Genomic DNA, 16,175 nt, shown 5'->3' on the forward strand with positions numbered 1-16,175 from the left:
AAAAAACCCCCGGACGGTGAAAACTATCACCGTCAATTATATTAATGACAAAAAGGTGATTACAAGTGGTGGAGCTGATAGAATAACGAGTGCTTACGTGTTTACAGTGATTGCTAGTAGCTAAGTCGTGAGAGTGTGTGTTCAAAACGTATCTATCAGCTGGTTTAAATAAGAAAAAGTTACAACAGATATTCCGAGAAATCTGGAAACCCTAGACTAAGTCTTCCACTTATCTCTTGCTGCCCACGTTTAATTTGACGAAGTCTAAGCACTAGCCGTTGCAAACCCACGTTTATATTAGCATATTAAACACGTGGTCTTATCTGCAAAACAAATAGAACAATAAAGGACAGTTGGATATCCCGAAGTATAATCCTCAGAATACTTGTATCGGCAGGATAGACTGAAATCCCTAACTAACTCTCCGAGTATTCCGGAACCGAAAGAGTCTTCCAATATAGCCGTTAGGGAACTCTTCTTTTGAGTCTATCCACTTTCTTCAATGTTCATCCCACGTCTTTGACCGATTCTTTTGGGAGTTACTCATCAAACGTGGTCCCACACATGCTGATATTAACTATAAGTGCGAGATTTCAGCATAATAGTCAATATTTGACCATTAACCATTACTTGGCCTTTAATCCCAGCTGTTATAACTCATTCCACACGTTTTATGTAACCACCAACCGTGTATTTCACATGGATTAAATCAACAATTAATATCTGCAATTATAAATCAACACCAAGAGAGAAATATCTATTTATTAGCATTGATACTCAGGATACTAAAATTATTCAAAAATCCTGAACATATTCGGGATCCTGAGCATAGATCCAACTATAAAATTTGGGCCCTAACAATTGTCCCCAAAATTTGACAGTTGCTTTTTACCAATTTCTGCTGTTAAATTTTCTAATAATAAACTGTTTTCCATGTAGCACCAAAATTTTATGATTTAGCACCGACTAAAGTTGACATCATTACGAGAATAGATCAGACCTTAGAAATCCCTGTTTATTAAATCTTTAGAGAAAAAATTGATTTTATTAGGAATGGAATTCTTTAATAACAGTTTAAATTTAATTCAATAAATCAATACCAAGTCATAAAATTCATCTTATAAAATATTTACAAATGTGAAATCATACCAGAATCATATAGCAACTAACTCTGATAATGTATATACCATTTCATCCTTGTAATAAGATTACTTTTCAGAATGTTCCTCCAATTCTAGGGATTTAATGACAAATCTGCAATATTAACATTATCCTGAAAATAATTTCAGAAATTCTGGCGACAAGGCCTAAACAAACTGGCGACATGGCCTAAACAAACTGGCGACAAGGCCTAAACAAACTGCCGACAAGGCCCTTAGAAGATGTGAAAACCCCTTAATCCTTAGGAATAAACAGGCGACCAGGCCCTTAGAAGAGGCGAAAACCCTTTAAACCTTAGAAGAGGCGAAAACCCCTGAAACCTTAGGAATAAACTGGCGACGAGGCCCTTAGGGATGGTACGTCTACCATTAACTCTAGATTCAAACCAATAGTTGAGGATAATGAGGTAACAAGTCACTATATTTCATGTGCTGGCCCCGCCTCTCGAACTAAGGCCGAATAAACATGCGCTACAGGCGACCTTAAGAAGAGGTGAAAACCCCTTAAACCTTGGGATTCAAACCAATAGCCGAGGATAACGAGGTAACAAGTCACTATATTTCATGTGTTGGCCCCATCCTCTCGAACTAAGGCTGAATAAACGTGCGCTACAGGCGATCTTAAGAAGAGGTGAAAACCCCTTAAACCTTAGAAGGTATTGAATAATACCTTAACTGGCGACAAAGGCCCAAATTATCTGTAGTCTATATGAGAATTCCTCATATCTTCAGGCTACAAAACAATCAACTCTAAGTGAGGGGTGGGTGTTAGCCTTGCTAACACCCCTCCGATGCTTAAGTCAATACCTTAATTGAAGAATAATAATATTAAAAATGAAAAAATATAAATTCAAATACATACCTTAGCTGTTTAGTATAACAATTATCCTCGGGATAGAAGTCTTACATAAAATATTTTTTGAGGTGTATAGCATTCCAAGCCCTTGGTAGTAAGTCACCATCTAAGGTAGACAATTTGTATGCCCCTTTCCTGCTTCTGAATCGATCAAGTAAGGACCTTACCACTTTGGTGCAAGCTTTCCATCCTTAGGATTGGTAGTATTCTGAAAAGCCTTTCGGAGAACCAAATCCCTTCTTGAAACCTTCGAACTCTGATATTCTTGTTTTAGGACTTTGCTATCTTCTGTTGATAAGATGCCATTCTGATCTTTGCCAAATCTCGGAGTTCTTCTACCGCATCTAGATCTTCAAGTAGACTTCTACCAAATCTTGGACTTTGCTATCTTCTGTTGATAAGATGCCATCCTGTCCATTAGCCTGAGGATGGACAGGTGTTGACGTGATCATCTTGATTCCCCAACTGTCACAGAAGTTAGTTGTTCTCTTGTCGATGAATTGCGAGCCATTGTCACACACTATCTCTGTCGGGATCCCAAATCTTGTTAGGATATTGCGCTTGATGAATGAGATAACCTCTTTCTCCCTGACTTGAACAAAGGCTTCCGCTTCGATCCACTTCGAGAAATAATCTGTCATAGCCAGCATAAAGACTTTTCCTCCTGGAGCTCTTGGTAGTTTCCCCACAATATTCATTCCTCACTTCATGAAAGGCCAAGGGGATATAATAGGATATAATGGTTCTGCTGGCTGGTGCAAAATGTTGCTATGTCTCTGGCATGCATCACATTTCTGAGAATAATTCATAGCATCCCTCTTCATCGTTGGCCAGAAGTATCCTGTTCTCAGGATCTTGGAGAATAGTGCTCTGCCCCCAGTGTGATTCTCACAATCTCCATCATGGATATCCTGAAGAACTTCTTGAGCTTCTGCCTTCTCGAAGCACCTAAGATATGATCATGCAAGAGATTTTCTGTATAATATATAATTCATTATAGTATATGGAATTACCTTTGTGCGAAAATCTCTTGGGTTTTCTTCCTTGGGGATAACTCCATCTTGAATATATCTCCTGATCGGGGTAATCCAAGAATTTTCATTATCCTCAGGATTCTAGACTCCCAAATCTTCATCATCTTCTGATATTTCATTGACACCTTGTTCTCCTATTGCTGGGTTCAGGATATGTATGATAGGAATCTCGACACCTTCCGGTATCCTGAAGGATGAAGCTAAATATGCTAGGGCATCTGCTTCAACATTCTCTTCTCTAGGTACCTGTTGGGTGCGGATTTTTATCCTCGGAATTGAGCCTAATTTAAGGATAACGACTTAAGTTGTTATTCTAAGGAAGGTACGTTGACTAATTCAATTGTCCTATATTATTCTTGTTTGTTTTGTAGATAAGAACACGTGGTAAATGTGATTATAAGAACGTGGGTTGCAACGGATATCATCTGGACTTCCTCAATTCGAACGTGGGCAACTAACGAATGATGGAAGAAGTAGTCTAGGGTTTCCAGTTATTTCGGGATAACAGTTGTAATCTTTTCTTATATATACGAGCTAATAATATCATTAGAGCACACACCTTCACTTACCTAGTTACTAGCATACACTGTAACACCATAATTTACGATCACTTATTAGCTCCACCACTTGTAATCACCTATTTTCATTATTAATAAAGTTGACGTTGATAGTTTTCACCGTCCGAGGGTTTTTTGTGCCGGAGATTATCATAATCATATACAAATCCGACCAAAGATTACGTTCTTAATCTTTGACCGAAGTAAGATTATTATAATCAAGGGTTTTTTCCCTCGTAATCACATCGTTGTGTTCAATCTATTTATCATCAAGCACTCCACCTCACGCACTAATTTGATCAAAAGTTGCTTTGCTAATTTTTGACCGAAACAATACCTGTGAAATATCAAACATTTCGAAACACTTTGCTAGTTTTTTGACTAGCTCTAGATATTTCATTAGTTTTTTTTCCTCTAACAGTATATGAACCATTAAAATGATTAGTTAATAATAATGAATCAACATGTACTTGAATAAACCTGATTTTCATGTCAGTTGCTAGTTGTAATCCTGCTATCAAAGCTTCATATTATGCCTTATTATTTGTGGCTTGAAATCCGCAGGATATGGATTGAGGTATAATGTCCCCCTGTGGCGATTTCAGCAGAATCCTGAGACCTGTTCCTCTAACATTTGAAGCACTATCAGTGTATAGATTCCACTTACCTTTGGTTTCTTCAAGTTGTTGGACTTCCAAGTCTGTCTTTTCTTTAAGTTCGCTAGTGAAATCAGCCACAAAGTCTGCTAATTTCTGGGATTTGATGTCAGTTCTAGGTTCATATGTATCATATGCACTTAGCTTCACCGCCCACTTTGCCATTCTACCTGACATTTCTGGTTTTCTCAAAACAGTCTTAATAGGATAATTAGTTTTAACACATATAGGGTGAGTTTCAAAATAGTGTCTAAGTTTAGTAGATGTCATAATAAGTGCTAAAATTAATTTTTCAAGATAAGAATACCTGTTTTCAGCATCCAAAATACTTTTACTTACATAATATATGGGATGTTGTTGACCTTCGATATCCTTAGCCAAACTGCACTTATAGCATTATTTGATACAGCTAGATATAGAGATAGGGATTCACCTTCCTCGGGTTTTACCAGTAGAGGAGCAGAAGAAAGATAAGCTTTTAAGGATGCTAAAGCTTCCTCATGCTTACTGGTCCACTCGAACCTTTTGTTTTTCCTTAGGTTATCATAAAATTCTTTACACTTTTATGAGGATTTGGATATGAACCCGTTGAGCGCTGTTATCCTGCCCGTCAGCCTTTGAACATCCTTGACTGATTCTAGGGATTTCAGGTTCAGGATAGCTTGTATTTGCTCTGGACTCGCCTCTATTCCTCTCTTGGTGACCATGTATCCCAAGAATTTGCCAGCCTTTACTCCGAAATGACATTTTGAAGGGTTCAGCTTTATGTTGTATTTGTCGAGGATATCAAATGCTGTCTTGAGATCTTGAAGGTGTTCTTCATCCTTCTTGGACTTCACCACCATATCATCAATATAGACCTCCATCGTGTCCCCCAGTTGCTCTTTGAACATCATGTTAACTAACCTCTGATAGGTTGCACCTGCATTTCTAAGTCCAAAGGGCATAGCAATATAACAATAAATACCTGTGGGAGTCATGAAGGCCGTATCTTCTTGATCTGAGGGCTCCATCTGGATTTGCTGAAATCCTGAGGATGCGTCCATAAATGTTAGCATCTCGTGGCCGGCTGTAGCGTCTACCATCGAATCGATGTGTGGCAGAGGGAATGGATCTTTAGGACAAGCCTTATTCAAGTCTGTGAAATCTACACAAACTCTCCATTTGCCAGTCTTTTTCTGTACAACCACCACATTTGCTAACCATCGGGGATATTGAACTTCACTAATCATATTTGCCTTCAAGAGTCTTTCTACTTCCTCTTGAATGATTATGTTTCATTCAGGTGCAAACTTTCTTCTCTTTTGATGGATTGGCCTGAATGAGTTATCAATTCCAAGTTTATGTGTTATAATATCTTTGGAAATACCTGTCATATCTTCATGTTTCCATGCAAATGTTGACAGCCTTGTCTTGAGGAAATCGAGCAGATTTGACTCAATATTCTCAGGAATACTCGTTCCTATCAGCACTTTGACTTCAGGATCCTCGGGATAAAGAGGTACTTCTTTAATTTCTTTTTCCATGGCCTCCATTACATCTCGTGCTGTCTTCTGTAATTGCTACGCCTGCTGGGGTTTGGCAGTACACTTCATGGAAGAGGTGTAGCAATTCTTTGCGTCTTGTTGGTCACTGATGATTTTGATAACTCCCCACGGACTTGGGAGTTTCACGCACTGGTGATAAGTGGAGGGTACCGCTTTCATGTCGTGTATCCAGGGCCTGCCTAATATAATATTTCAACAAGATAAACAGTCAATAACACAAAATTTTTGCATTTTATTTACCCCTTCTACATATATTGGGAGCTTAATCTCCCAAATAGTGTTCTTAGTTTCTCCACTGAATCCAACCAATACTGAGGAACTGGGGACGATCTCATCCTCAGGAATATTCATCTTTTTCAGCACGTCTAATTGAATAATGTTGACACAGCTTCCGCCATCTATGAGGATCCTGCGTACATAATGGTTAGCCACATATAAAGTTATTACCAAACTATCATGATGAGGATCCTGAACATCGACTCTATCGCTTTCATCGAAGGATATAATCCTCTCTTGAGTGAGAACAGATGTCTTTGTTGGTCTGTCAACCACCTCTAACTTTCTTTGGTCAGCATTTCTCTTTGCAGCAGAATAAGAGGTTCCACAAATGTTGGATCCTCCGGATATGAACATGATTGTTTTTGCATCCGTTGGTGGAGGAGTCGGCTTTTTAGGAACTTTCTCGGATCCTGCTCTCTTCCCTTCTTCTTGCCAAGTAACTCTTTCAAGTGTCTCTTGTTGAGAAGATAGCTGATCTCTCCTCTAAGTGCTATGCAATCATCAGTCAAGTGTCCAAAGTCTTCGTGGAAGGCACACCATTTTGATTTGTCTTTCTAGGCTCCTTCTCTTTCCATTTTCCTTGGCCACCTGGCTTTTTCACCTAAATCCTGCATGGCACACATTAATCCACCAATATCAACAGAAAAACAATATTCAAAGATCTTAGGATATTCTTCAACATTTTCATCATCTACTGCATTAATCCTGGGGTTATCAGGCTTGTAGTAAGGCTTTGCTCGATATGGTTTTCCCGAGGATTCGGCTTTCCTGTTCGTCTGATCATACTTCGGGATATCGACCTTAAAGTTTTTCTTGTCGTATTCTAGCCTGATATACCTTAGAGCTCTGCTTCTTGCTTCGTCTAATGACCTGCATGGAGTCATAACGAGATCATCATAGAAAGAGGAGCCCTTTTCCAATCCCAACTTGAGAGCTTCCACTGCTGAAGCTGAGTTTAGATTCGGAATTTACAGCGACTCCTTACTAAACCTGGTAATAAAATCTCTCAAGGATTCCCCAGGATTCTGGGTAACCCTATAAAGATCACCAGTCATTTTCTCAAAAGTTCTATTGCAAGAAAACTGGTTATTAAACTTGTTAACTAAATGAGAAAAAGAAGTGGTAGTGTTAGGTAGCCATTTCATGGCTGCTCCGGTCAAGGTAGACCCAAACTCTTTGCAAAGACATGCTTCCTTGATTTCTATAGGGATTGGATTGATCTCCATACGTTCTCTATATTGTGCGACGTGTTCCTCAGGATCCGTTGAGCCATCATATAGTTTCATATTTGGGGTTTGAAACCGTTTTGGGATATGTACGTCGCTAATTGATGGCACAAACCGGGATATCTTGTGATTATCAGTGGGAACTTCGGCTATGGGACGGATTACACCGGGAACATTTGATATTTTGTCCTTAAGCTTCTGTAATTCTCGGGCTAAACTTGAACTTATGCCTGCATCCTGCAAAAATCCTTGATTAGCATTAAATGGAATCGTATTGAAAGAGTTACCCTGATTAACATTACGAGGAACGGTCTGGGCGTTGTAGCTCGTATTCCCAAACATAGTATTTCCAGGGTTGGTAAACGGAGCAGTTGGAGCGTTAGCCTGCATTGGGATAAAGTCTCCCTGGTGCACATCAGAGGATCCTGAGAGCTGCTGAGCTTGAGCTAATCCCGAAGATGCCGCCTGTTGATAAGGACCAGCCTGATTGAACAATCCTGAAAATCCAGACCCTTGCGGTAATCCTGAGGATATCGCTTGTTGATAAGAGCCTGAGGACCCCGTCTGATGGAACAATCCTGAGGATCCTAACTGTTGAAACAATCCGGAGGGTCCTCCCAGCTGTGACAATCCTGAGGATCCTGCATGTTGAAGAAGCGCAGCAGAGGACGCATACGGGTATCCTTGGGATCCAGATAAGTGAAACCCCGCAGACCCCAAATGCTGGAATGATGAGGATCCAGAGTTGTACGCCATGGTCGGCTCTGGATGCACCAATCCTGAAGATCCTGGAGGAGTGAAATCCAGAGATCTCAGGACTAGTGGTGTGAATTCTTCCGCCGGCTTCTAGGCTTTCTTGAAATCTTCCAGTTCCCTTACGAGCATCTGGTTGGTCTTGTTCTAGCGATCCATCTGTTCCTGTAGCCGTCTGTACAGAGACAGAAGGTCGTTGTTGGATACCATGACGGGATCCTGGGGAGATGGTTTCGAACCTGAGAACACAGGAGTGGCAGGTTTCTTCTGAACGTTGTCAGGTTTCTTCGGGATACCACCAGCAGGAGGGAGAGGCATAAGCGAACTTGTGGAGGAATTTGAAGCTGCGGCAGAAGAGGAAATAATCTTTGGTTGGGAAGACATGTTGTGGATATTAAGAGTAGGGTTTAGTTTAAGAGTGAATAATGATCAAATAACCGTTTGCCCCACGGTGGGCGCCAAATTGTTTCGGTCAAAAATTAACAAAGTAACTTTGATCAAATTAGTGCGTGAGGTGGAGTGCTTGATGATAAAAAGATTGAACACAACGATGTGATTATGAGGGAAAAAACCTTGATTATGATAATCTTACTTAACAACGTAATCTTTGGCCGAATTGCTTCGGTCAAAGATTAAGAACGTAATCTTTGGTCGGATTGGTACGTGATTATGATAATCTCCGGCACAAAAAACCCCCGGACGGTGAAAACTATCACCGTCAATTATATTAATAACAAAAATGTGATTACAAGTGGTGGAGCTGATAGAATAACGAGTGCTTAAGTGTTTACAGTGATTGCTAGTAGCTAAGTCGTGAGAGTGTGTGTTCTAAACGTATCTATAAGATGGTTTAAATAAGTAAAAGTTACAACAGATATTCCAAGAAATCCGGAAACCCTAGACTAAGTCTTCCACTTATCCCTTGCTGCCCACGTTTAATTTGACGAAGTCTAAGCACTAGCCGTTGCAAACCCACGTTTATATTAGCATATTAAACACGTGGTCTTATCTGCAAAACAAATAGAATAATAAAGGACAGTTGGATATCTCGAAGTATAATCCTCAGAATACTTGTATCGGCAGGATAGGCTGAAATCCCTAACTAACTCTCTGAGTATTCCGGAACCGAATGAGTCTTCCAATATAGCCGTTGGGGAACTCTTCTTTTGAGTCTATCCACGTTCTTCAATGTTCATCCCACGTCTTTGACCGATTCTTTTGGGAGTTACTCATCAAACGTGGTGCCCAAACGTGGTGCCACACTTGCTGATATTAACTATAAGTGCGAGATTTCAGCATAGTAGTCAATATTTGACCATTAACCATTACTTGGCCTTTAATCCCAGCGGTTATAACTCATTCCACACGTTTTATGTAACCACCAGCCGTGTATTTCGCACGGATTAAATCAACAATTAATATCTGCAATTATAAATCAACACCAAGAGAGAAATATCTATTTATTAGCATTAATACTCAGGATACTAAACTTATTCGAAAATCCTGAACATATTCGGGATCCTGAGCATAGATCCGACTATAAAATTTGAGCCCTAACAGAAGTGATGGATCATACCAGATTTATACACACATATATACGTATAATATATACTAAAACGAAATTTAATATTCGCGATATTTCATTTATGCATAAGTTTGTTGTTTGCAGTGATTTTTTTTAAGTTAAAGGATTACACTAAAATGAGAATCATAATATACGTTAAACATGCCATGAGGTGTCGGGTGCACACTTGTTTGAGTTTATTATTACGTTATGGGGGTAAACCTATAACCAATGGGAGATTTAAGAGGGCAACACCTCGTTGTTGGGGGTACATGGGGGCAGCGTCCTAGTAGCGGGGTATAAGTGACAAAGCACTAGCTGGGGTTGAAGGTTAACGTCTTTATAATTCTTTTGAAAAAATGCATACGCTGTTGAAAAGGGAGAATGACTATCTATATGAAATGCTTCAAGAAGATAGTTGGATTTGGCCTTGATATATATGCTTAATTACGAAGGATTGGGGAACACAGCTAGTAAAAGATAGTGTCAAGTAAGAACATATTAGTATGTAAGTATTTGTGTACTTTATTTTCATGTGTTCACTTTGAATATATAGCAATAGTTTAATCCATAGTGAACCCCGATATTCGAATATTTGGAATGTTTAATATACTAAGATGAAATTCATTTGTCATGATATTTCATTTATTCATAACTTTGTTGTTTGTAGCGAATTTTCAAGTTCATCAAGGATTACACTAAAATGAGGGAAAACTGTTAGATATTTTATGGGGTGTTTGGGTGAGCTTAAAATTTTGCTTATTTGCTTATTTGAATTTAAAAAGCAAAAGATGTTTGACAAAGTATCTCCAAAAGCTTCTAAATGGAGATTTCAAAAATGATTTTCCTATTTAAAAATAAAATAAGCAGATAAAGAAGTTTGAAAGCTCACCCAAACACCCTTTTAGTGTAATTGGATTGACTTGTCGACCAATATAAATCATAATATAGATTTAACAAGCCATGAGGTGTAGGTGCATGCATGTTTGAGTTTATATGATGTAGGCAGTTTCCAACCCTAGTCTTCAAGTATGATTTTCTATTATTTGATCGAATACTCAGCTTCTCAAATTCACACATCCACACACACAATTCTTGTGAAATTTATCCTAGTGAGCATTTGAAAACCAAAAGACCATCCACTATGGGGCGCCCTCAAGAGGGTTTATTGGGCGACTTGGGCGCCAAACACTATAGTGGGGCGCCGATGGATGCATGGCGACGAGGAAAAGGGCAAAGCAACGGCCGACGCGGTTGATGTATGTGGGCCCCTCTCAGCAGCTATCTCCTTCTCTCTCTCACACACATACATATATATATATATATATATATATATAATAAGGGCGCCCGTCGGGCATTAAATGATAGCGGGACATCTTTGAAGTGGCTTCGATGCCCATGGTTCTTACGTGACGCTGACGTGACACAGTAAAGGGGCTTTGAAGCCCCCCATCACAAAGAATGGTCTAAAATAATTTCAACTTGAAAGTGTCATACAACTCTCATATTTTCTAAAATGATCATCACAAATTTCGCCAACTTGAAGTACGTGTTTGAAAATGAGGTCTTTAATCAATTATATATTAATTATATATATGTTATGTAGTGTAAATATGATGGCAGTTCTCCAAATGAAGTCAACTTTTGATCATTTTCAATTGATGGTTTTGTATATTTCATTATCAAATCAAGGGATACACCCAAAATATAAATAGAAAGAACGGAAAACGTGATTCTTATATTTTGAATAGGGCCGTTCAAACCGCTTGTCGTTTAAACTCGCTCGCTGCTCGCTCGGAAATTGCTTGCTCGTTTTTTTGCTCGATTATAAACGAGCCGCTCTACTCGGTTCAGTTTGCAAACGAGCCAAGCAACGAGCAAAGGTCTGCTCGGTTCGGTTCGGCTCGAATATTTTTAATTTATTTTATATATAATTTTATATGAACAAATATATAAATATATAGACAAAACACATAAATAAATACAAGCTTACAATTTTTTTAACCCCTTTAAATTTTTCCTATTCAATCAATTTTATAGTTTTATTTATTCGTTTCAAGTTTTTAGAATACTAAAGTTTGTTTACATGATCATTTTATATCACTTCAAACTTACTTTTAATAAAAAATTACAATCTATTACATGTTTTTCTAAAAACTACTAATTTATTTATAAAAAATATATAATTTACAACATTCAAACTTGTTTCTTATTGAAAATTTTAAAGTGAAAAAGAAATAAATAATGTTTGAAATTGCTCGATGTTCGATCGAAAAATGCTCGATTTAATTTTGGCTCGTTTCGATTTTCGCTCGGTTCAATTTTCAGTTGTTCGGTTCGGTTAGGTTGTAAACGAGCTAAGTAATGAGCAAGCCTTCGCTCAATTCGGCTCGGCTCGTGAACAACCCTAATTTTAAAGACCATTTCCTTCTATAAATTTTCTGGCCCAAGTTGTGTCTTGGGTTTATGTTGATGGGAACTGGAAGCACATTAATTCTAAAGCCCAGATCCAGTGGTACTTAACAAACCTCTTGCAAGATTCAGCCCATGTCACGGACAAACACAGTCATAAGTCATAAGTCATAAAACGAAGCCGAATTGATGGATCAAATCTACAACGTAAAACGATACTATAGTCCTAGCACATTTTAAAGTTTACACAGCATTCCAATGAGAATGAAACGCCTTGAATGTAATGCTCGAATATTATTTTTTTTTAATCCAATTTAGGAGAGTTAAATAGGAATTGAACAAATTTAAAACTGGCCGATATAAAATAGTCTTGTTTAAACTATAAACATGCTCATTCATTTTTAATATATTAAATGTGAGCGTGTATCTGACTAATTTAGTTTATTACATAGATAATGTTTAAAAAAAAGAAATTGAACGGGTTACACCAATATTACACCCCATTACAATATACACACCACGTTAAACAACGGTGATCTAAAATGAAAAATTACACCACACCTCTTAATCTAATCCAATCATTAATTTTCCCTCTATTCTTTACCGAAATGAATATTAGTCGTTTTATATCTTCCTTAATTCTTATAATCGACACCTTTGTGTTATTGAAAATTGTTTTATTCCTCGCATTCCATAGACATCAACACACCGTGAGAATAATTGATTGGATAGCTCGTCTTTGCTATTAACTCAAACTCGAAGTTTGTATAAATTAGTTGATTCGTAAACGCCGGGTAGAGAATTGAACATAATCTCATGATGCACCTAATTATGTTCCTTATACATGCACATCTACTATAGAGGGGAGGAGGGGTAGAGGACGACCGAAATTGACTTGGAATGAGAGGATTAGACTTGATTTGATAGACCTAAACCTCTCCGAGGACATGGTTGAGGATAGGAATTCGTGGAGAAGTAGAATTAAAGTTAAGGATTTTTAGAGAGAATTGAATACCTTAGGGCTTAGACTTAACTTATTTAGGTCACATACCATAATGGTATTTCCCTTACATATATTATTATTATTATTATTATTATTATTATTATTATTATTATTATTATTATTATTAATTATTATTAGCTTTTATATAGCTGTTAAACTGTGATCTTATTATTAATATTATTATAATTAGTAGTAGTTTTTATATAACTGTTAAACTTTGATTTCCTTTATTTTGCTTCATACACATGTACTTAGAGCCGAGGGTCTCTCTGGAAGCCACCTCTTTATTCCTTTGGATAGAGGTACGGTGTGCCTACATCCCACCCTCCCCAGACCCTACTTATAGCTTTACTGTCGGTGGGATTTTACTGGGCATGATTGATTGATTGATTGAATACATGCACATCTTCATGTCTTCAAATGCTAGTCAGATTCCAAATAGGGGAAAATCTGATGACCAACAATCTCTAAATTTTTAATGAAAATATCATGATGCCCTTTTGTATGTTTTATTAATTCATTATATGTATTCAAACTAAACACAAACTGTTTACTTGACTTTGAATCAATATAAAGGAACCTTATTGAGAGTAATAAATAAGAGGAAAAACAAGAGATGATAAATAGAATGAAAATCTATCTTCTTCTTCCTATTATCACCATATTATTTATAAAAATGGTGAATAGCAACATAACAGTAAGTAATGTGAAGGCCATGTATATTATGGGAGATTCAACTGTTGATTGTGGAGAAAACACACTCTTTTTCCCTTATCTCCTTCGTAACCTTTCGTTACACCCTTGCGAAGGTCCGCATTCCTCAATTCTTCCGCACCTTCTAGGTAATTTCGTCGTGCTTAATTACTTTGTTTTATGTCATCGCGCTTAAATAGTATTAGCTTAAATATATAACATTTCATAATATATATGATGATGTAGCCAAAAAGATTGGATAGGAAATTTCGTCGCGCTTAATTACTTTGTTTTATGTCATCGCGCTTAATTAGTATTAGCTTAAATATTATATATAACATTTCATAATCTATATATGTTGATGTAGCAAAAAAGATTGGATTGTCATATCCCATACCATTCTATAGCCAAAATGGTTCCTCAGAGGTGCTTGAACGAGGCATAAACCTCGGGTCAACCGGAGCCACCATCTTGAGTAATCCAACCACTCCACTCTTCCAGTCACTCAACCAGCAGCTTCGCCAAGTGTTCGAGATTTTCCAGCTTTTACAACTAGAACTCAGCCAAGAAACCACAAACGAGTTTATTAGAAACTCCACACTCTTCTACATATCTTTTGGCAAAGATGACTACATTAATCTTTTCCGCAGCAAATCTGCCAATGGTCCAGGATCCGATGCTGAAAAGCTGTCTCGGATACTGGTGGATCAAATGACTAATGCTATTGAGTATCTTTATGATTCAAATGTGAGGAAGTTTGTGTTTATGGGCATACTTCCTTTAGGATGTGCACCGAGGTTTCTGCATGCTACCAATGGTTCGGCCGCGGATGAGGTGGTTTGTGCAGCTGATATTAACAACTTTGTTTTGGAGTATAATGCTTTTCTAGAACAGCGCATTGTTCGGCTCGGTATGAAATTATCTGATGCTCAGTTGATCTTTTGTGACTTTTATCGCCCTATGATGGAGATCATCAATAACCCGAGCACCTATGGTATGACTGAAACTATATTTTAGCATCTAAAAGATATATGCCCCTTCAAAATTCATTTTGAATCTTTAATGGAAACCAATGAATTTTAATTGTTTTTCAAAATGGAATAAAAACGAATGCCCTAACGGTTTCTAGAAGAGTAGAAGGGATAGGAAAGTCTTTTGGTTTCTAGGGAACAACCATTCGAAATGACAGAACCTAAAATATTTACAGTTCATATCAGCACTTGTCCAACTTACCAGACAAGCTCTGACACGAAGCATTTTAGATTCTGCCACTTCAAATGACAAATCACCTAGAACCAAAAGACTTTTGTCTGTCTCTCCTGGAAGCTATACACATGTATATATTTTTTTTCATTATCGAAAATTAATAATTTGGTAACCAGCACTGGCTCAATCTTATGGGGCATTTTAGGCTTAAATCCGATTTAAAATCCGGACAATTTTAATAATTAAGAAAGATTTTTGTTTTTGTTTTTTTTTTCGCTTTAAAATCCTAAAGCATGAAGTATGCTAACACATATGTTTTATATAGGACGTGTAAAAGACGTAATCACACAATTCCAACTAGAAAATTCAATAGATTAAGAGCTGAGCGAGTTACATCAGTGAGGAAGTATCAAGTGAATCAAACATATAAAAGGATTCTAACATATGCATTCTGGTACATTTTGCAGGAATTAAGAACGTGAAGAATGCATGTTGTGGCGAAGGCACGGATTCTGGATTGAGAGGGTGCATGTCCATGAATATGGCTTGTGCAGATCCTTCAACCCATGTGTGGTGGGATCAATTCAACCCTGGACTTGCAGTCAGCTCATTGATTGCTGACTCAGCCTGGTCCGGCGAACTGTTGCGAGACATCTGTCGCCCTACCACAGTTCAGAACTTAGTATCTTCAGTGTGATTCATCCAAACCAAGCAACTTAGAATTCTATCTACCATTTGATACATGTCTCCGTTTCCGGTTGTCTATTCACTAAATTATTTTCTAGTGAGAGTATATATTACACCTTTGATGTAAAATAATTAAGCCACGACACATAGCCTATTTGGGAACAATACATGCCAGATAATTAAGCCTTGTGTGGGATTAATTACACGTGTTGGCCCAGATCTTTGTTAAACAAATTAAACGAAGAACACAAGGGATTTGTAGTCACAAGTGCTACCGAGTCTTTTCTTTATCAGTAAACTCTCAAAATGATGCATATAACAAAGCAAAAATTCTATTTATACTAAACATAACTTGGAAGACGTACGCCTACTTAGACTGAAGTACTAACTTGAACTCAAATACCACAAAGACTTATCTATATCTTACTGGCCCATTGGCTCTCTTTTAGACCTTATCATTATCCTCTTGCGTCAACGATATCGACTAACCGAACCATTAGACCTTACCCACATTTTGAATGTGAACTATCAGGATTAATGGG

General features: G+C 37.7%; 1 protein-coding gene across 1 annotated transcript; it reads left to right on the forward strand.

Moving 5' to 3' along the window:
* Positions 1–13,696: 13,696 nt before the first annotated feature.
* On the forward strand, positions 13,697–15,964 carry LOC143557988 (GDSL esterase/lipase At5g37690-like). Its single transcript, XM_077046924.1, has 4 exons — positions 13,697–13,889; positions 14,108–14,756; positions 15,239–15,260; positions 15,380–15,964. The coding sequence occupies exons 1-4, from the start codon at positions 13,724–13,726 to the stop codon at positions 15,641–15,643; spliced, it is 1,101 nt and encodes a 366-aa protein (XP_076903039.1). The 5' UTR covers positions 13,697–13,723; the 3' UTR covers positions 15,644–15,964.
* The last annotated feature ends 211 nt before the right edge of the window (positions 15,965–16,175 follow it).

Source organism: Bidens hawaiensis, unplaced genomic scaffold (genome assembly GCF_021521415.1).
Source record: "Bidens hawaiensis isolate Kalapana, Puna unplaced genomic scaffold, B.hawaiensis_p1.1 tig00019312_1, whole genome shotgun sequence".
In the NCBI taxonomy this organism is placed as follows: domain Eukaryota; kingdom Viridiplantae; phylum Streptophyta; class Magnoliopsida; order Asterales; family Asteraceae; genus Bidens; species Bidens hawaiensis.